Raw genomic sequence first — 21,263 nt, 5'->3', positions numbered from 1 at the left:
CAGCCCCCCTCCTATCAAGACCTGCATGTTGAGGTTGATCATTTTAGGAAAAGTTACACTCTTTGTTTGCCTCTCTTCCACTTCCCTCATTCTCTCTCTCTGTCGCTCTTCCCATCATTATATGTATTTGTTCATATATAAATATATTATATATATAGTTCGAGCAGGGTTTCATGTTGACATTCAGCGTAAAGGCTCCTTAGACCTAGCACCCCGAACGGAAAGGGCGCAGCCGCAAGCTCCTCCGGCGCCCATCGGAACGCTGGGAGAATGTGAATCTAGTGGATGATTAATGAAGGCCCGGAAAGACGCCCCGTCACGTCTTTTCGCTCACTAGTCCCGCTCAGCCCAAGACGTAGTCGGCTGCTACAGCAGCGTTTTTTGTTTTTTTTTGTTTATTTTTTTCCTCATGTAGGGAATGCAAAACGGAATATGTGCATATCATCCCAATTGTATAGCATCTTTAATACCATGGGAACATTTTTTTTCCTTATATTGTTTCTTTTTGTTGTGGGTGTGGGTGTGTGCGTGTGTGTGTGCGTGTGTGCTGTCGCCTAGTCGACATCAGCGTTTTGTTTTCCTCTAAGAGGATTGTTGCTCATTTGTGAGCCTTCATTAATGGGATGTTAAGGAAGTGGCAGAGGTATTTATGGATTCATAGCCGGTTGCATCTTTATAACAAACTCCTGTTTAACTCCGATGGCTTTCCAGATTTGAATTGTACTAATTTAGATTGTTTACCATGCCAGTAGTGCTACAAGACACTACCCATAGAGCAAAATGAAAATAAAACCGGTTTACATTTAATTTTGTATTTTATTCTTTTTTTTTTTTGTTTGTTTGTTTTTTTCTTTCTTTCTCGTATATTTCATTTGTACCTGTTAAGTTCTGTCCGAATCAACAGAGGGCCTTTTGTCCACGGAGTAATTTCAATTTCATTGCCAACGAGTTTAATTAGGAAAAGAATGTATAAATCCAAATAAGTAGCCGTTTCTCTAAAGGCAAGTTTTTCCCTTCTCGAGGTGTTACATTTGTTGTGAACTTTTTGAACTCATTAAAGTTGAGAATTTTATAACCCCCGCCTTTTCCGAGAGTTCTTCATTCACTTTATTTCACTTTATTTAGCATTAGAGATTAATCCCAGCCGAAAGTCAGCGGAACGGACCAACTGCTTCATAATAACTCCAGTTGTTTTGTTTCCCTTTACTTTCTATGTCTCACTTCTCGAAACCTTAATTTTTTTGTGCAACTCATGTTTGTCAGTTCCTCAAATTAACTAAAAAAAATCCAGCTCTTTTTTTTCAAGACTCCAAGCTTTTTCCAACCTGGACGAAACCGACAGAATTTGATCTTCCCAGCCTATCGGCTGCGGGACTACCAACAAATTGTGAGATTTAATTTTCTTTAAAATGAAATTACCGCTCAAATCGATCTCAAACAGTGAAATTAAAATCCAGATAACAGCTGCAGACCTAATCAGATTGCTCCACTTGTCTAATCCTGACTACGTCTCTGGTCATCAGACTTTAGCCCGATACAAGTTGGAATCTTTAAAGGCCTCCACCATTTAATCTGTGTCATATAGAACTAATCAAATTACGGATTAATCCGCGTTGCCCCATCAGGCATCTAAATCAGCCTTTTTTTTTTTTTTTCAACTTTTCACTGCAGCAGCCACATGTGACAGATATTTTGATCAAACAGCTTAAAACATGGGTTTTGGATTGACTTTTCAGCGGTTTATATCTCTATATTTTGCTTTTCTTGCCATTGGAAATTGTGGAAACACCTCATTAAACCTGAGTTGAAAATCCTATAATCCCACCCTTCAAGAGGATTATAATCCCATATGTGTTAGTAAACAAAAGCTCCCAATAATAATCTAATCTAAATCGCAGCTCCAATAAATGACCATTAAAATGAAACACTCCCCCCCCCTTCCCTTTTTCCCTGCCGCGGATTATATTGTGCAGTAGTTTAGGATCTCATAAAACCCGGAGCGGTTTCCTAGAAGTAACCGTAGACGACGTTGGCAGATGAGGCGTTCTGGTCGTTTCCGCTCAAACGTCGTCGCAGAGTAAACCGAGCCTTCCGCTAATCCCTGTCAACATACCTGGATTACATTACACACCCGTGGCCCCGAAAACTGAAAGACGACTGGAAGATTGAAGCGACGAGTTTCCAACAACAACAACAACAACAACAACAACAACGTGTCGGAGCTGGACACCGGTCCGTGAACGCAGCATCACTTTCTTTTTCTTTTTTTTTTTTTTTTTTGCCGTGTCACTTAGTTTCAAATATTTCACCACTTCTGCGGGACCCATGAATCAGTCAAGCGTTCGTTCGACCCCCACCGCCGCCCACCTCCGCCTCCTCGATGACCACGATCCGGAGATCCTCAGCCATTCTCGGCATCCGCTGTCGAGGAGAAGAGAGAACAGCTGGGGGGGGAACACCCGCCCCCCCCCCGCCCACCCCTCCCCGATCTAACCCTCCCGGTCGGAGCTGAAGGAGTTATTAATAATCTTGTTAAAAAAAAAATATATCTAAGGGAGGGGGATCTTTATGGGATGTAGAAAACAAACAAAAAAAAAATTAAAAGAAAAAAAAGGGCAGAATTTGACCTACTTCCGTTGGATCACCTGGCGGACAGGTGCACCGGAAGTGACGTTGAAGTGGAGTAGAGTTGAGTGCGACCCTCCTGGAGGTAATGTTTTACAGAAAATTATTCCCTGGACGTCACAACAAAAATAATATTTTAAATGAATTTGATAAGAAATCGATCGCCAGGTTGCGAACTATGTATCTGATTCTACCCATACCCCCCAAGGCAAAAGAGACCTACTTCAAAATTATGAATGACATCTACCCATCTAAGGAATTATTGAGGGTACGCTTTAATATTGACGATAATATTTGTACCTTTTATGAAGACAACATTGAAACCAATGACCATATATTTTTCTCATGCGAAAAAGTACAGGGCTTTTGGGCTAAAACTCAAAAATGGGTTAAAGACATTTTTTCATCGTCACCAGTTTCCTTCTCAAGAGATAACATTACATTTGGTTTACTTTTAAGCAACAAAAGAGATGAACTACGCGTCAATATTATTTTAGGCCTGGCCAAGTTCTTCATTCTCAAAAACAGAATGCAAAAGTGTTCCCCGAATTTTACGTTCTTTAGAAACAATTTTGAATTATATAAAAAAAATCCTTAAAACTTATGGGAAAATCCAAAAACCAAAAAATATACAGTTTGATGTCTGAGATTCCTTGTGAACCAAAAAGTTAAATACATATACATATTATATTCCCCTTGCAAGTTTTTTTTTTTTTGATTTTATGAATCTATCTATTTATCTTCTTTTACTTTCTTTTTTGTTTAGCATTAAACATTTCTCACAAATCTTCAACACTGTTAACTTGTACAGTTAAGTGATTACATACAGAACGAATGTCCTTATGTCCTTTACTTCCTCATCCCTGGTTGTTTCATTGACATTCGATTCTACCTTGCCATGTTTATTTGTACATATGTATATTTGTTTATACTATTTATGTTCAATAAAATAAATAAATAAAAACCTCCTGGAGGTGCTCTACCGCCACCCAGTGAACAAACACGGGAGCTGAACACGCTGAAAGAACGTCAAGGGGTCAGAGGTGCAGTTCATTTCTCTTTATTGGTCCCTGTGTTGAGGAGCACGGCTGTGGTCTACGAGAGAGGAGCGACTAGGACTATGTCTCTACCAGAAGTGCGTGTTATTCAGGCGTGTCGTGCGGGAAAAAGGGGACGGGGCTCGGGGACATCTGCCGTTTCGACTTCCGACGCCTTTCGATCGAGCCATGAGTCAGTCGGAGCGCGGGCCGGGGAGCTCCTTGTTTTCCGAGGTCTGAGGGCAGCTGCGAAAACAAGCCGCAGGCTGGGATGTGATGCGATGCAGGGGGGGATCGGAGCACCGCCACCTGAGTTACGCAGAGAGGGGGGAGAAGATAGCGACGGGGTGGGGGAGGGAGGGGACCGAAGCACAGCTGGGTTATGGTGGTCATGCTCGGAGCTGCCAGTGGGACGTGTTATCGAAGCGCTGAGCACCCACGGGGGGAGGACTCTTCATCTTTTGCTCTGCACACACTCACTCATCTACTCTTCCTTACTAACTTTTCTCTGCGGTCCGGATCTGGGCATAGCGTATTTTCATCCTGCAGGGACCAGAGGGGAAGAAGATGGGAGATTTAAGTAGTAGGTGTGTGTGTGTGTGTGTGTGAAATGCAAGCATGTGTACCTGGGTGTCTTTTCTGAACTCTGCCTGGTTCCAGAGGTGCTCTTAAACTGCGCTTCAAGTCTGGAGTATATTCCCGCCATTGGCTGCAAACACACACACACACAGTCCAAAAAACAATCCTTGTTTATTTCGGGTGCAGAATTTGGCGCGGTTAAGCAACCGTCGTGATCGTAGGTGAAACATGAAACCGCAGGGTCGGCTGAAAAGTGGCAAGCATCAGCAGACACACACACCTCTTTAGTGTCCTTGAATTTGTTCTGATCCTGGTCTCCGAACCGCATCTTGGTCAAGTGGCCCACGATCTCCGCCATGCGACGCTGGTCTGAGAGGTTAGAGGCATTCAGATAAGAGGGTGAAACACACACCGGTGGTGCCAGCGTGTGAAAGCTTGTATCTCGGGGGCTTCACCTTCTTCTCTCTGAGCGTCCTGGTTGTAGCGCATGGAGCGAGAGCTGTCCCACTTGCTTTTCTGAAGGCTCACTCTACAGAAAACACACAGACAGAGCACCCAAACAATAAGGTTATGATTCCTGTTTAGATTTGCCAGACACCTTGCACCAGAGCTGCTCTTTTCGTGCGATGCTGCATTGAAGATGGCCGAGCTTTAATCGCCGTCATTCTAAATTCGTCCGCTGTTAATGGGGTAACCACGACGACGATAAAGAGCGCAGCTGTCGAAGCTTTGGACTCATTGTTGATGTGATGGAGTGCGCGACGCAGAGAACCAGCGCGGCTCTTTTAATGTTCCCTCCAGTACAAATAATGAACAAACAACTTTTTTTTTTTAATCACATCTTCAAACAGTTTCTTCTTTTAATGAACAGGTTATAGAATCTAGATGTTTTGCTTTAAGCTGCTGTTTTATTTTACCGATTCTTTTTACCTAACATATTCGAAGTGTAAATTTCGCCTGGGGTTCCTCAGAACACCTCAAAGGCCTAAAGAGTGCCGGGTGTTTCCACGACAACTCACGTGAAGGGGGTGTTGTCTCTGGACTGTGACTGTGGAGAGAAGAGATTTAAATAACATTAGAAACAAAGGACACTGAAGAGTAAAGATGTGACCTGGAACTTAAAGAAAAACAACAATAAAAATTAGAAATAAACAGGATGGCGTTCCAGTCTGAATTGGTCGCAGGGCTCCGAGGGCTGCGTGCACTTCCTGTTACTTCTGATTTCCCCGCTCACCTTCTCGGATCTGTCTTTGCGGTGGAAGTTCGGCGAGGACATCTGCTTCTTCAAAGGCCTGTGGGTTTTCTTCGCCTTTTTGGCGGCTGCAGGTCAGACAAACACTTAGTTGAGAATGAGAAAGAGCAGAGCGTGTGTGTGTGTGTGTTTTTGATGCCCTCTGCTGGCCGTGTCGTTCTCCAACTCGAATCTTAACGCGACGCCTCAGAAATAGAAACAGAGAAAAGTGGAACGGGGAATGGTAACGGTGTTGTGCTATAAATAAAACGTATGTTTCATCATCTATCCTTGTTTAACTTAATTGTATCACATGGAGAAGCTTGAGGCAACATGCTCGCAGAGGGCCGCGTCGAATGCCGCCTGACATTTAGCCGAATGTCAGAGGTGGTGAGAGAAGACTGACAAACTACCTGAAGCGTCGCATTCAATGACCACAAAGAGGTCAACTTTTAACACTTACTCTCTGCACTGCGAATGCGTCATGGTGAATTTCCGTATGTTCTTGTCATTATCGCCCACAGAATTGTATTCTGCCGCAACCCAGTTACCGTTCTCTTCCAATGACGAAGTACAGACAACCAAATAAAATAAAAAAGAAAAATGGTATGGTCTTCTCACACACACACACATACACACCCACAACTGCACATGCACGCAGTCCAAAAAACATATATACAGGTACGTTGAGCGGGACACGTGCACGGGACCAGGGTACTCAACATGGGATCGATAAGAGAACAAACTGAAATATGAATAATAAAAATGTATTTCTCTCTGAAGAGAGCGGCTCAGTGTTGTGTGTGTGTATGTGAGATGATCTTGTAGAAAGACACACAAAATAATAACATAAAAGAGGCTACATGTCCAATCATTGTCTTTTTTTTGATTAATGAATACCTATTTTGGTCAAGATCATGAGAGACATTTGTTAAATGTTAAAGTCCCAGCCTGAGATTGTTTTTTTGCACGCTGTCATAGAAGACAAGTGACCATAAAGTATTTAAATTTCAGAGGGTGAATTGAGACAACCTGGACATTTCCTTAAAAACATTACTCCTATCCATCGGGAAAACAATTGAATGAATAAGACCAATGAGAGCGATGTCATCGACTTTAAACGGTAACTATGGAGGATTCGCGCCTCGCTCAAGATAAGCCACAGATCAGCGTTCCCTCTGCAAACATCAGGAATAGCCCCGGGGCATGACGGCACGCGACTCCACCTTGTTTCCTGGTGAGCTCCTCTTCGTCCCCAACCTCATCCTCCGTGACCTCTGAGCCGGTGGTGTAGTCTTCATCCTCCGACAAGAGAGACTGCTGCCTCTGCGGGGACAGGGTCACACCGTGTGTCACTGATCTTCACCCCCGACCCGCTACAGGTCCGTACGAACCCAAACCAGATAAGAAAGAAAAGCAATGACTTTACTGCGCGTGTTAACGCAGCTATTCGTATTTCATTCATAAAAACCCATCAGTACCGACTAATCCTCTTATTATTTTTTAAGCATATATCTCATATATGTTTCACCCTGATCTATAAAAGATGATAAATCAAATGGCATTTTTGTCTTCTTTAAGTTTGAACAGAAAAGTCACTCCAAAGGTTGCAGGTATTTAACTTGTATTAATTACGCAGGAGACACAGTGGAAATCATGGATCTACATCCATTATTACCATTTTTTTAAGTTACAAATTAAGAGGGTTCGGTGAAAGGCGGTTAACGGCGAGTGGCATGCATTTATATCACAAGTATGTTGGTTCATTCTTGCTCAGCTGCTCTAGCCGGTTAGCGGATATTTACTTGTCAGACGTGATTCGATTGGATTTTTGGTCACAGGATGTTAAGTCTTATAATAGCTGCCTTAGGGAGTGGTCCGCCTATAGTTCTTGCAGTGCGTTTGGCGTATGTTTGTAATGGTGTATTAAATACTTCAAAAGTTGTGTATTTCAACATGCCTTCATGTCATTTTTTTTGCATTTTTACTTACTTTCTACAGCTTGTGTAAGAGTAATGGTTCATGCAGAAGAAGGCAACCATCTAGAATAATATTGCATCAGCAGCTACACGTGCTAATAATCTATTTCATGAAATGTGCTGTGCCACAATATGCCTTTTTCCTCTAAAACCCCCCCCCAAAACAGAGCGTCCCTTGTACTCTGAACTTTTTGGCCTAAAAAAGGAAACATGAACCTGATCTGATTTGCTTCAATACCTGCAATATCTCCTCAGAGTAAACGCTGCTGAACCTTCTATACCAGTTGCAGATGAATACTCCAGTGACATATAGACGACTGGAAGTCATGATTAATAACCTTTATCCACGTGTAACCATCTGTACCTAGTCTGTTTATTCCAGGTAACTGCTGCTAATATGATACTGATTTAGTGCATCTTGTTTTATTTTACAATAAACTTATTATAACTGACAACGCTGACAGAGGAGCAGATAGAGAATAAATGAAGGTGATGACTGACTATTCAGAACAGGCAGAGAGAGAGAGAGAGAGAGGAAAAATGCACAAGGTTGGCCAAAAGCTAGGAGAGCCATTGAAGGTGACATCTCTGCAACTGATATTGTTCTATTTATAGGGCTCTTTTGTTCAGAATGCTAGCAAGGGGACTGAAGATATGCTGGTCAGTCCTGCTGGTTTTAATCTTCTTGTCTTCATTGAAACATAAGACCAAGAGTTTGGTTCGATGGAGTTTGATTAGCAACACACAGAAAAAAAAGTGATTTTAAAGGCCACTGTTACAAAAGTAAGATCCTCATCTACAGCCCATGTGACAACGGAACCAGTACCAGGGAGTATGCATGTGTAATGGTGGGAAGGAGGTAGAGGGTCCTACCAGTTGCAGACTCCAGTTTTTCAAAAGGGAAAACTGGTTGAAGAGAGAAAGGAGCAGAAGTCAGGAGCGGGAAAAAGGGAAGGGGGCGGACAAAGAGTAATGGAGGTGAGACTTACAGTGCTGCCCTCTCCCCTCAGAGGCCCGAGGAGCGTTGGTTCCAGGAGTTCATCGCAATCTTTTTCCGCACCGCTTTGACATGACACATGCACATGTTTTTTTGTTTTTTTTTAATTTGATTTCTCATGAAGTGGTCCAACAAGATCTTGTCACAGACACCCACAGACACTCACCCCTCTGCAGGCGGGTTAGAGGAGACACACACCGCGTCTCTGTGCAGCAACAGGTCATTCAGGACCCGGATCTGGGCGGCGGTCGGCTCGTCACATGTCTCCTCATCAGGCATGTTCACGATGTGGTCTCTCATCTTACAGCCCTATACACACACACACACACACACACACACACACACACACAAAGTGAATAGTTACCGCTATCTGGATTTCATAATGTCTCTTTTTATACGAATAAATAAGAGTAACTGTGTGTGTCCGTGCCTTGGGCAAGCCGGTGGGGTCAAAGCGGAGGACCCTTTGGTTGCAGCATGTGTAGACTCCAGTGCCCTGCCAGCCTTTCTCAGCACTCCCACCGTGATACAGCACACACTCCGGGTGGTACTTGCAGTGGGTCAGCTCTGTGCACACGAACACCTGTAAAACACACACACACACATTACTCACATACTGTACACAATTTGCAATTGTTAGATAATTTGATTTAGAAGTTAAGCAATTACGGAACACACACACACACACACACAAGCAAACACGGGGTACCTTCTCACCTGCTGGCATCGAGAGCATGTGAGATAGTTGATGGTACCCCAGATTCTCCAGTAGACTAGGACCCAGGAATTCAGCTCCTCAAATTGACTGGTGAGGTACTCGTGTACATCCCAACTCCTCTGTCTGTACACACATATAAGAAAAACAATTCCACGTGATTAAATCAAAAGCTATGATGAACAATTATGTAGCCTGTTTCTAGACCCTGATCCTTGTCAGGTACTTGTTTCTAACTGTTCTACATGTGCAGCCTTTTGCTGTGCAATAAAATTAGTTTTCCTACAGCACCTCGAGTGTGTGAAGATGATCTCTCCTCGATCGTCAATGTTGATTTTTCCTGGCACACAAGAAATCTTCCTCTCCGTGTCTTTGGTCAGCAGCTTCAGGCAAAGACCGCACCTGGAATGGCGTAAACCTACGTCACTGATTGGACCCGTATTTAATGCTGTTACGGAGCAGTGTAGCTGAACTTTGCATGAAGAAACAGCGAAATGAGTTGTAAATCGCTAAAATTGCTAAAGCGAGAATCGGCAGATTTGAGTGCGTGATGGGAATGAAAGTGAAAACAAATGGTCTAGAATGGTCCTTCTCACAACAGTCACTTTGCTGTGGGACAGTAGATTTAACACCAGTTCACTGGAAAAATTAATCACAGTAATGTTTTATTTAGTGTGGCAGCTGTTTAGGTAGGCCAGCGTGACTAATACGCTTTGTAAAACAACTCTCTAGGATGCGGGGAGTATCAAACCTCTATTTCAAAGTGCTGGGATGCTATGTAAGTCAAACTGGCTCCGTCTGGTTCTTCGTCACCAGTCAATGAGCAATAATTCCACGATGCTTTTGATGAGATTACTGTGATGTCTGCGTGTGTGTCAGGACATCTGAAACCAAACTTTTGATTGTATTTATTGATCAAACACAAGCGTTCTGCGTCCCTGACAACTCATACTCTTCACAATAACAATCTTAATTTAGAAGTTCTCGTATCGCGGGTGCCACTTGCAGCACATTCTCTTACTACACATTCGAACACTACTCAAACATAAACAGTCACGCTGTCTTCGAGAACGTCATATTTTCATATTCTTTTCTTTTCTGCAGCTTCGACTCACCTGTAGAGAGTTGATGCATTTCTCGGTGAATCTCTGCTCTGGAAGTTTGGATCGAAAAGACGCTCAATCTTCTTTTGAAACAATTTGCTTTGAAAGAGAGACAGAAAGAAAGCAGGATGGCTTTTCCTCAAACACTGTCTAGCTCGCTCTCCTTCTGTGCCCTCCACTCTCGCCTTCTTACCTCTTAAACTTGTCTTTTTTGTCCCGGATGTCGTCGGCCTCGTTGTGGCTGAAGAGCTCGGCGATGCGCATCGCCAAGTTGCTGTTGATGCAGTTCATGTTGCATGGCGTGGCCACGATGGTGCTCATATGTTTGTGGCAGTACTGGATACATTCTTCTACCTGCACAAACGGACAGAACTATCAGAAGACACAAAATTTGCAGCTCCAGCCGTAAGATGTAAACTAAGCAGGGAAGTATATTACAGTACTGTCTCAGAAAATTTGAATATTGTGATAAAGTTCTTTATCTTCTGTAATGCAATTAAAAAAAACAAAAATTACTTTTTCATGATATTCTAATATTTTGAGATAGGATTTATGAGTTTCCTTAAGATGTAAGCCATAATCAGCAATATTAAATTATAAAAGGCTTGCAATATTTCAGTTGATTTGTAATGAATCAAGAATTATGACATTTTTGTTTTTGTGATTGCATTACAGGGGGTAAAGAACTTTATCACAAGATTCTAATTGTCTGAGAAAGTCCTGTATTTATCAAGAACCATCCAACCCTCTATCTAATCAGATTTTTTTACACAAAAGTAGTAATAGATATTAGGCTTTAAAAATCTATTTCTTTTGATTATTTGTTTGAAAATGTTTCATTCATATTTTTTTCAGTGGTTAAAGATTCCATACCAGTGTCTATTTACTGGACAGCTTTTTGCCACATTTCTGAATATGTTTATTTTTCAATTTCAACTACTGTACATCTCTCATCTCATTTGGTGTTCATTTTTGTTTTGGGGTTTTTACCCCACAATCATATGTTTGACATATTTGATTTCTTGATTTGACCCTCAACCAAAAACACAACTTTGCAAATACAGCACTTACTAAGGTATCCATCTTCAAGAACTCAGAAGAGATTAGGATTGAGATCACATTGCTGGGTTCTGTAATTGACAGAAAACCACATTACCCCACAGAGCGAACCCTGCGACAACAAACAGCACGCAGCCAAGACTTGCATCACATTCACTGACAAATAAGTCAAGCCTATTTAAAACACAAGTTCTACGTCTCTGTCATTGTTTGGTGTTTACCAAGACGGGGTTTGTCCCTCTTTTCCTCTCCAATTGAGTTCCTCCGGACGTAGTTCATGAGCCAGTCAAAGATCTGGACATCACAGTGGACAGAGATGTCCACCTCCTCCCACCTCTGAGGGTCCACTGACAAATATTCAGCGAAGTAACGCATCTCTTTGACCAGGAGATCTCTGGGACATCTGAAGTCCTGCTTCAGGTTCTTGGCCTCATCGCACACATGGATGACCATGTTGGGGCTGCGTGGGAACATTGAACACTTTGGAAGATGTGCGATTTGAATGTGAACCAGATGCGATGGAGTGAAAACTTTTACTTACTCTCTGGCTTTCTGTTTTTCATCCTCCTCTGCTAACAACCTTTTCTCTTTCTTCTCTGTTGCACGACCTGTTCCAGAGGGACTGGATTTGGAGCCTGTGGCTGTAAGAAAATATGCAAATATCTTGTAGGGCTTGGTATAGGAAAGAAAGAAAACCCTTTATATTGTCACATTCAGTTGTACATACAGCACAGCATCAGCAAGATCCAACCACTGTAGTTAACCCATCATGGATGAAAGAGAGCAGTTGGCAGCGCCAGGGGAGTAGTTAGGGGTTCAGTGTCTTGCACAACAACAGTTGAACCGGGTAGGAGGAGTGTGTCAGGACTGTTTGGTTACAAGACTACTGTGCTAATCCCCTGAGCCATGCATAGTCTACTTATGTAACAATGAGAAAAAGAATCTGAATCACTCGTATCCCATGTTGATGACTAGTTAGAAATGTAAAAAAATGACAACTTTTATATATCTGACTTTGAAATATACAATCTCAGTAATTAAATATATTTTTTAAATCTCTCATCCCAAAGTCCAAAACTTTCCTGATATCTTTGAGTAATGCCTTGCAGAATTGAGGCAGCTTCTTCCTCATTTTTTTTGAAAAATGATTGTTTATTGTTTGTTGTTAACTAATCTTAAAGTAATTTCTTGAGAATATGTGAAATTTGTGTGCTATTTTTTGCAGAATATTTTGGCTTTGCAGGTAACCTATTGCTTATTTAATTTTTTTACCATTACGCAAGTTATTCCTTAAGGGAGTAAGTGAGTAATTCAACTCATAGCATTTCTGTGGTCTTGGAAAATCAGTTAAATAAATTAATTGTGAATGTGGAGAGTAGAATAAGCTATCATCCTTTGTGGTATCATATAAATCACTTGCAACATCTTCATTGACAATATCAAAAGCATCACTCTTTTGGCACTTATATACCTGTAACATTGCTGGCGCTTTGGGTGCTTCCTGTCTCCATCCCTTCCCCACTGTCCAGTATGTTGGACAGGCCATGACAGGGGGCGGTGTTGGCCTCTGTCAGGGCATTACACTGGTGGTCAACCTGAGGAAATCCACCGGTGTTTTTCAACTCCTCAAACCGAAGGGCGCACTGTAATGTAGGATAAAAACCAGGGTTTCATTCTGCATCAACAAGTGGGGCTTCCCAGTGATGGATCATGGAATGGCAGATGGGTGGGGGCTGGGGGTGTGTGAGGGTAGGGGTGGAAGGATGATATAAATAATTACCCAGCATTCCAGTTACCTCCTTGGAAGTGAATCCAGGAACCAGTTTGGCAACAATGTCCCAGTTTATGGGCTGGGGAACTCCCCACAGGGACCCCAGCACCATGTCCAAAACCAGGATGTTGTTGTCGTAGGGAAAGTTATTGTTGTCCGAGGAGAAGCGGCTCATCTCTGCCATGAACAAGACATCTGAATTATTGTAAAAAACAATTTTTTCTCTGAAAAATGGTAATCGATTGGCTGCTATTTTACAACACAGCACTAATACAAACACTGTGCTGGATACACTGATCTGATATGGAATAGAACAGGAATTAAAATGCATCAGCAGCCAGTTGGTCTCTTCCATCTAATACGCGATTTCGTTTTTTTAGTTCAATTCAAGGAAGGGTCAAATGTCTTTATTCTTATCGCTTTATACATTTATACATTTATATATATGTATATATATATATATATATATATATATATATATATACACACACACACACACACATATATATACATATATATAGATATATATATATATTGCTTGGCCAGTGCTAATTCATTGTGACGTCACAAACAGTGAATTCAATGCTGTGACGTCAGAACTCCACCTGTCCTCTCCACCTCGGCAACATTTTCAGTAAGAGGTGAAGAGCATTGTTGGACATACATTTACACCACCGTATTGACTTAAAGTCAGTATTTGATAATATACTATATCAAGTGTTTGCTCTAACCTCGAGCCCAGTGCGTTATAATATAAGTTTTCCTGGTTGGGATGCATCAGGGTTTCATTCACGGAGGTCGAAGTTAAGATCCGTTGCTGGCGCTTTCTTGGTTACTTAAAAAAGCTGCCACATTTGCAAAGCTTTTGTGACACAACGATGGGGGAAATTATTTGTCTAAATAATTATTTCGAGCTGTGCGGCCTTTAGGTAAATTCCACACAAAGTAAGCAGGACAGTGATGCTAGCGAAGGCCGATTCCCCCTGTGCTCCGACAAGCCGCACTGACATCGGATGGTTTTAGGTCAAATTAAAGCAGCTGTTTCTCGACCACACATGTTAAAACTGAAAGACGGGAAAGAAACTGATAATATACTTACCTGGTTTCAGATGCAACCTTCCCGTCACCACCCTCCCGCAAACTAAATTAGTGCCAGTTTTATGTCATTATGTATGGTTGATGCTGATGCTGCGGTTCTCTCCCACCGGCGAGCTAGCCATCTAGCTAATGCTAGCTAACTTTGCGGGACAGAATGTGGTGCCTTCAGGTACCCCCGGATTTCTTCAGCTTTATGGCTTCGGGTCGCATTCAAAGACGGTTTAGACTCCATGGGACTCTTTCATTCAGCCAAAGTGTCACTTTTTTAGAAAAAAATAACAAACTAAAGAGGATGTAGTATTCGATTCCATATTCATTGTGAAGGCAGCGCTCGGCTCGGTGAAGAAGCCGGCAAAGTAATCGTCACAGCTGTAAAATCAGCCGGTACACTCGTGTTCAGAAAGAAATATCTACAGGCTACTTAATCAAAAACAAACCTGAGGCGTTAATTCAAAAAGTTATCCTGGGTGAGAGCTTAGTTTGGTTTCCGAAGGTATCTGCAACACCGACTTTGTTCCTGCTGTCGCACTGCAGCAGGTAGGCTAGGCGTCCCGTTGCTTAGTAACCATTAATTGTATCACTCACAAACCATGCTGGAGTAATGTTAACTATTAAAATAGTCCAGTTAATACCACCTTTTAATTATGACTACATCTGTGGGTCTCCAATTTGTATGAGAAAATTTAAGTATATATTTTTTCGATGAATCATTACTGCGCATTTTAGCATTCAATAAAGATAAATGACCAATTAGTTTTAAAAATATTTATTTTAAAATTATATTAAATATTTACAAAATCACTGTGTCTGAACCATTGAATATGTGCAAAAATCAGCCCCTTCCCATTACGAATAACCCAACAGCATATTTCTTCCCCGAGAGAGCAAATCATGGGACCAGACGTCTTAATTTGTCAGTTCAAAATGCCTTAACATAATGACTGATTCCAAATGTTTCATAATTTCAAATCTTCCTTGGATAAGCCCTTAACTTAAAAGATGTGAAATTTAGACAAACAACGTGTATGGAAATCCATCTGACCAATCATCGAGTTCCGGATCAGTTTGAAGCTTTCAAGAACCAAGGACATTAGAGAATTCTTGTGGAGGTCCACAGTGTTACAGTAATATACTGTCAACTGTTAATTAATTACATTTTACAGTTAGACAACAACAGCAATTACTGACTGAGCTAACAATTAAAAAATAACACACTTGCATACAGAGGTGATCGCAAAAGTAACCATCACAGATCCGTCTTCTCGGGGATGTTTAGTAATGTGTTGGATGTCATATTGGAGCTGGAGAGAGCTGGTGTTTCAGTGTACACAGACTCCAGCAGGTCCTCTGACAAGGTTGAGGTGAGTGTGGAACTGGGACCTGGAGTGGCGCCCTGGGCAAGATTGGGCTGTTGACCTGCGGCTGCGCTCGTTTGCTGGACCTGGGCGAGCCTCTCCATTTCGGCATGTTTACGCCCCCTCCTTTTGCCGAGCACCTTGACATAATTGGCGGGTATGAGCCCTGTAGTCTGACCATCCATGCTGGCTAAAAGCCAGCCTCGCACCCTGGGCTGTTGCTCTGGATTGAATGAGAGTTAAAAGGACAGGAGGTGACCAAACAGCACAAGTGCGAAAGTCAAAGAAAATGTCCTCAGATTTGTAACAATCTCACTTTGCAAAAGATCTGTATAACATAGCCTATTTCTTTTCGTCAGTCTTTAAATTTTGTCACAAGGATAGCAGAGCTCGAAGACATACTTACATTTACTAAATATCTTGTGATTTCACAATATAGATCAAGATCTGTGTTTATCAATACCTTACTTTCTAGTTTTCATAGCTTACGTAAAGCAAATTTCCATATTTTTCTTCGTGGAAAAATGTGCAATTCGCAGTAAAATGTTGAATAAATGTTGGTTTAACTTTAAAAGTTAAGTGAAGAGAAAATGTTCTCACCATATTCACATTAAAATAGGCAAGCATTACTCTAAAAGTTGATTTACTTATTCGACTTTGATTATCTACTCCAATGCAAAAGACTACACAAATGATTAAAGAATAAAGATCCAAAGAGCTATTTGACTATTTGCATAACACATATGCAGCGCACATGCAATAATTGGTGGCTATAGGCTGTAAGGTAGATATATCCCTTTAAAACACATTCTCCTAGCTTTCACGTGCCTCTGGGTTTCAGGGGCGATTCTTCATTTTTAGCTCAAATTGTCAAACAATACACATGTACTCAATATTCAGTAGAATCAAGAAAAACAATTTTCTGACTGGAGGGGGAAAAAACTCACGAGACTAGAAGAACTAGTTGGTCAAACAGAGGACGTCCTGACATAAATTAGGGGGAGGAACGGCTCAGGGGGTTAGAGTGATTGTCCTTGGAACCAAACATTCTAGGTTTAATTTCCACGCTCCTCCTAGCCTGTCGAAGCCCTAGCTACTCCCCACTTTTTCAGTAGCTGCCTTCTGCTCATGGCTCATCCATTATGGGTTAAAAGCAGTGGTCAAATTGTGCTGATGTTGTGCTGTATGTATAACTGAATGTGAAAATAAAGGCCTTTTTTTTTCTTTCAAATAGGACTAAAACAGTTAAAACTGAACTGAAATGAAGACAGTCAGAAGTTTAAAAAAATAGGGCAACATTTTCAATATAGATAGATACATGTTCCTCAGCCTTTGCACTCAAAACAAAAATGAGATCTGGCTAGGACTGGAAAAGAGCTCTTACCTTTTGGGGCCAGATTGAGCATGTCTCCAGCCCGAAGAGAAATCTCCTCCTCAGATGAAGCTGAGAAGTCATATTCTGCCCGAGCAACTACATGATCATCCTCACCACTGGCCCAGTTGGTGGCTAGAAAAAGAAATACAAAATGCTCCAATCTGTTTCAGTTGAGAGTAGAAGGGGCAATGATCTGAGGGAAGACTGAGAAGTACATATACTTTTTTATCTTCCTGATATCATCATCAGCTGAATCCAATATTCCAGTAATTTTTATCACAAAACAAAGAAAAAAAAAACCTTCTTCTAATAAGGTCTTTAAATGTGACTTGTTGCTGCAAAGCTACAGCACGAAAACAATCCCTACAATTAACTGGTAAAGACAGTCACTAAGACTAGTGGAAAAATACAAGTTTTCTCTTGAATCTTGTAAAACATTGTGAAACACTATTCTGTAAGGGCTTGAAATTGGGTTTTAGTGCCATGGATGACCTTGATTAATTCAAATATTAAAATTTGTAGAAAATTTGTGTTACCTTTAAGAACCAAAGCTGTAGTATGGAAATCTTACCACTTTCTGCAGAGCTGGTGCTAGAGCTTAGTAGTTTCCAGAAAAGATATGGTCCACCAAAGACTATGGCCAGACACAGAAAGATTGGCCATGACTTCATAGCCGGGTCATCCATTCCTGCACTTCTAGATGTGTTTGTTGCCAGAACATCACTGGCACTGTCTGCCCACAAGTCCTCCACCTCAGCATCAGACCGGTATCCCAGCAGCCTCTGAAACCTCCGGTAGAGGTATCGCAAGGTGCGGACCAGAGCAAAGGCAGACAAAACCCGGGTGAGGTGTGCACGCAGCCGTGTCAGGTGGTTGGCCACATCCAGCACAGCACGAAAACTGTTATACGTGGCAGAAAAGGTGGCATCCAGCATCATGCTAACTGAGGCGAAAGCCTGAACGATGCTCTCAATTGACTGAAAGGCACCACGGCTGCTCTCCTCTGCTTGCTGTACAAACCTACTGGGAGCAACCTCTTCAGTGTGAGGTAAGCGACCGTACCCTCCCAGTCCATAGGCACCGCCATAGTTGTATGGGCTATAGCCCCCGTACATGGAGCTCCCATAGTGGTTGTAAGAAGAAGGGAAAGAGCCGTAGAATGGACGGTAGGACTGCTGGACTGGACGAGGAGGTACTGGGGGGGCCATCCTGGTCAAGACAGGCGGCCCGACAGACATGGGGGGGCCGGCAGCTGGTCCAAAGTCTGTGGACCTGTGAAATGAGAAGAACATAGTGACATCAGTGATTACATTAGTAAAAATGAATCATACAAAAGATCAAGCCTAACACCGTATGCCATAAATCGGTATGGCACCTAAACTTCTTAATTTGCAAGTTCACTGTTAACCAAATTCATGACTGATTTTAGTACAAAATATCTTATTTAAAAAATGCAAATATGTACTCTGTATGTACATGCACAGGCAGAGGTGGTTTTAATGCAGGATCACAAGAAGTGAGGACACTATAACAGGTTAGTGCAGTTACAAAATAAACAAGCAGTTTAGGTTTGTTTGGTTTTAAGACATAATTCGTGAGAAAGAGGACTTTCACACAGCGATGCTTAACTCATCTCGTCAAACAGAACAGAGACAAAAATGTAGATAAGATGCACAACAATTATACATTTATAAGTTACAATTCAATAATTTTCAATGGCCACTGTTTATTGAGTTGATTTTAAGAAGACATTGTGGTCCTGCACTTAATCAGAAAAGCCAACATCCACCTCAGATTGTAGCAAAATAGCACTTGAGAAAACATTTACAGTTCAAAGGTTAAAAATATTCAATTCATGTCATTGTTAGGATTAATGCTTCTTTCTGTCGTTGACTTGATGCTGTAAAAAATGAAAAGTATCACCATTCCAATACTGAAACTTAATTATTTTAAAGACGGTTTCTGTTTATTTCTAACTCCGGCTGAGTCAGCAAAGGAACGGCCTTACACGACTTAATACCTGCCATGGTGATGAAAAATCAAATTTTGAACTTACAATAAAATATTATTTAAAGTCGACATCGAAGATTTTATGCGGAGGGTTCATTTACTAGAAAGTGACGCAACAAGAAAAGGAGAATGTCAAATTTGTGGGGTCTTCGTCCTTGTGTGGGAAAGAGCAGGCCTGGTTAGGCCAAGCCAATACGTCGGCTGTTAAATGAGTTTCTTCGTAACTATTTTAAAAAATATCTTAAATTTAAACTAATCGCTAGTATATTATCAACAATCGACGCCCTCTTTAGCTATCCAGTCGTTAACTGACATCCACCTGCAGTGCTCGCTAGCATGCGAGCCGCAACTCGAGAATCAAAACAACGAAGCAGCTGAGGCGAATAAATACGAAAATAAGTAAGAAACTCGTTTACCTGTAAACTACAGGTGCGGGAATCCGTCTTTCCCAAGGTTTTAGAGGTGGTTGTGATTCCATAGTACAGGATGTGTCTGACGGATGTGCATAAACTGTACAAACAGTTGCGACCTGAAGCTCGTCTGACTGCTAACGTTTCTTAGCAGGACTTTCTTTTTCTATTGTCTTTTAAGGCAGTTTGAAGCCCTGATACTACAACAGCGCCCTCTGATGTTTTAGTTTCCCCTCCCCTACTAATTTTTCTAGCATTTCTAGTGCGCATTGAATGTGGACTTATCGATTTAAGTATGTTTTCTATGAAATGAGGATTAAAAACAGGAGTTTAGGCAGATACATCACTCAAGATATCAGCGATGTTTCCATCTTCCCCTTTAAAGGCACTAACACAATAAATTGAACACAATATATTGTCAGGCTTCAAATGAAGACGTCTGCAACTAGGCTTTTCACTCCAAATGTTTTATTTCTAACTACTTTTCTTGATATATCCCCAGTTGACTCCGCGCCGTGATCAGCAAAGGGCCGGAGTTACAGGTCGACAGCCTATAGCTCCTATTCCGAGGTCGCTACAATATTGGGCTTTTAATAACAAAAAAATAATATTCTGTATTTTGTTGTAACTACGTTTTATTTTATTTTATTTTATTTTATTTTATTTTATTTTATTCTATTTGTGGGTGCGGGGAGGAGGAGGGGGGGGGGGGGGGTCAGCACACTGTATCCCATTATCTCAGTAATATGGTCGGTTTTTCAAAAGTGCAGTTATTAGTTTTGTCCAGCAGAGAGCAATGTGGCAGGACGAAGATCTATATAGGCGCTTGCAAGAGATTTACCTTGTTTATATCCATGAAAAAAAATTGTTACTGCAATGGAGCATAGGGAGGACATTACCATATGTTCCTGTTAATCATAACCAATCTCAAAAACTTGCTGTTTATCTAACTGCTCTGCCCACAAAAGTGAAGTTGCAATGTATGATTCTCAAATACTGTACAGCTCCACGAAAGCAATTATTTTATCACATTAGTTATTTAAAGTTGCCCTGCTAATTTTCAGATGATCAGCCTGCACAAGAAAGAAATCCACAGTCATAAAAAATATGAGAACCCTTTGCACGGGTGGATCTCTGCTCAAAAATGTGCAAAATAGTTTGTGAGAGCTCATGTTCCGCAACATTAAGTGATTAACATAGATGCACATAAAAAACAAATGTATTTCCACTCTAACTGTGAACATGCATATGTATATGTATACACATACGTGTGTATATGAATACACACACAGACACACACAAACAAATATGTATATGTAAATACATACATTTAAAAATGTGTTTTTTCTTGTCACAAAGTATTATATATATCAATGACAGATCCAGGTAAGCTGGGCTCAGCATAATGTTAATCACATTAAAGAATGTATTGCTATGGATGTAAAGATTAAAAGTATGGTGTGACCAGAGTGTGATTCAGTAACTGAGATGCAATGCAATTTGCTAGGCGTATAGACAGTAAACTAAAGAAATAATATCCTGCCAGTATTGTCTCAGAAACATTTTGACCACAAACCAGAAAGTACTGTTGAACACAGAATCGTAAACACCTGTGTTTCAATGGAATTTCACGTAACACGGAACTGTCTTTTGATCAAGGCCTTGAATTGAATTAAACCAGCTTTAATTTAAACAAAACTCAAGTTTTGACAGACCGCACATGTTTTGGTCATGAGCATGTGTTGCTGTACATGCAGGACACACACAGTTTCCTTTTTTTGTGTGCTCTATAACCACATTGAAACACTTCATGTTGCTCACAATATTTCCTCTGCTGCAGGAGGGGAGAAAGCTGTTGACAGGCGCACTTTGAACACAACAGCATTATCTTTTCTGCAGATGACATCCCATCATATTTT

General features: G+C 41.3%; 2 protein-coding genes across 4 annotated transcripts; both read right to left on the bottom strand.

The window, feature by feature from the left end:
• Positions 1 to 3,669: 3,669 nt before the first annotated feature.
• Positions 3,670 to 14,307, bottom strand: sanbr (SANT and BTB domain regulator of CSR). Of its 3 annotated transcripts, none has more exons than XM_086161120.1 (22): positions 14,196 to 14,307; positions 13,122 to 13,273; positions 12,797 to 12,968; positions 11,867 to 11,966; positions 11,547 to 11,785; positions 11,338 to 11,396; positions 10,460 to 10,620; positions 10,279 to 10,365; positions 9,455 to 9,565; positions 9,166 to 9,289; positions 8,879 to 9,031; positions 8,615 to 8,757; positions 8,441 to 8,513; positions 8,325 to 8,357; positions 6,699 to 6,798; positions 5,476 to 5,561; positions 5,261 to 5,289; positions 4,697 to 4,770; positions 4,522 to 4,610; positions 4,289 to 4,371; positions 4,165 to 4,205; positions 3,670 to 3,971 (listed from the first exon to the last, which is right to left on the bottom strand). In XM_086161120.1, exons 2-22 carry the CDS (start codon positions 13,269 to 13,271, stop codon positions 3,772 to 3,774), a joined length of 2,307 nt encoding a protein of 768 aa, XP_086017246.1. In that variant the 5' UTR covers positions 13,272 to 13,273; positions 14,196 to 14,307; the 3' UTR covers positions 3,670 to 3,771. The 3 variants fall into 3 exon arrangements, with proteins under 3 accessions (XP_086017246.1, XP_086017266.1, XP_086017256.1); XM_086161140.1 differs by having other exon boundaries at positions 3,670 to 3,908; XM_086161130.1 differs by lacking the exon at positions 8,325 to 8,357.
• Positions 14,308 to 14,944: 637 nt separating this feature from the next.
• On the bottom strand, positions 14,945 to 19,492 carry pex13 (peroxisomal biogenesis factor 13). Its single transcript, XM_086164929.1, has 4 exons — positions 19,351 to 19,492; positions 17,496 to 18,196; positions 16,934 to 17,056; positions 14,945 to 15,772 (listed from the first exon to the last, which is right to left on the bottom strand). The coding sequence occupies exons 1-4, from the start codon at positions 19,410 to 19,412 to the stop codon at positions 15,441 to 15,443; spliced, it is 1,218 nt and encodes a 405-aa protein (XP_086021055.1). The 5' UTR covers positions 19,413 to 19,492; the 3' UTR covers positions 14,945 to 15,440.
• Between the last annotated feature and the right edge of the window lie 1,771 nt (positions 19,493 to 21,263).

This window comes from Fistularia commersonii, chromosome 2, assembly GCF_037954325.1.
Source record: "Fistularia commersonii isolate RoL2024-O1a breed Wild chromosome 2, RoL_Fcom_v1.0, whole genome shotgun sequence".
NCBI classification, from domain to species: domain Eukaryota; kingdom Metazoa; phylum Chordata; class Actinopteri; order Syngnathiformes; family Fistulariidae; genus Fistularia; species Fistularia commersonii.
This window is presented reverse-complemented; position numbering and strand designations above follow the sequence as displayed.

Coding starts and splice junctions, on each gene's coding strand:
- sanbr (XM_086161120.1), bottom strand. CDS start 13,271: ATGAGCCGCTTCTCCTCGGACAACAATAACTTTCCCTACGACAACAAC. Junction 9,032..9,165: donor CATGCTCTCGATGCCAGCAG/GTGAGAAGGTAC, acceptor TGTGTTTTACAG/GTGTTCGTGTGCACAGAGCT. Junction 5,562..6,698: donor GGAGCTCACCAGGAAACAAG/GTGGAGTCGCGT, acceptor TCTGACCTGCAG/CCGCCAAAAAGGCGAAGAAA.
- pex13 (XM_086164929.1), bottom strand. CDS start 19,412: ATGGAATCACAACCACCTCTAAAACCTTGGGAAAGACGGATTCCCGCA. Junction 18,197..19,350: donor CCCGCACCTGTAGTTTACAG/GTAAACGAGTTT, acceptor CTCATTTCACAG/GTCCACAGACTTTGGACCAG. Junction 15,773..16,933: donor GCTCAATCTGGCCCCAAAAG/GTAAGAGCTCTT, acceptor CATTCAATCCAG/AGCAACAGCCCAGGGTGCGA.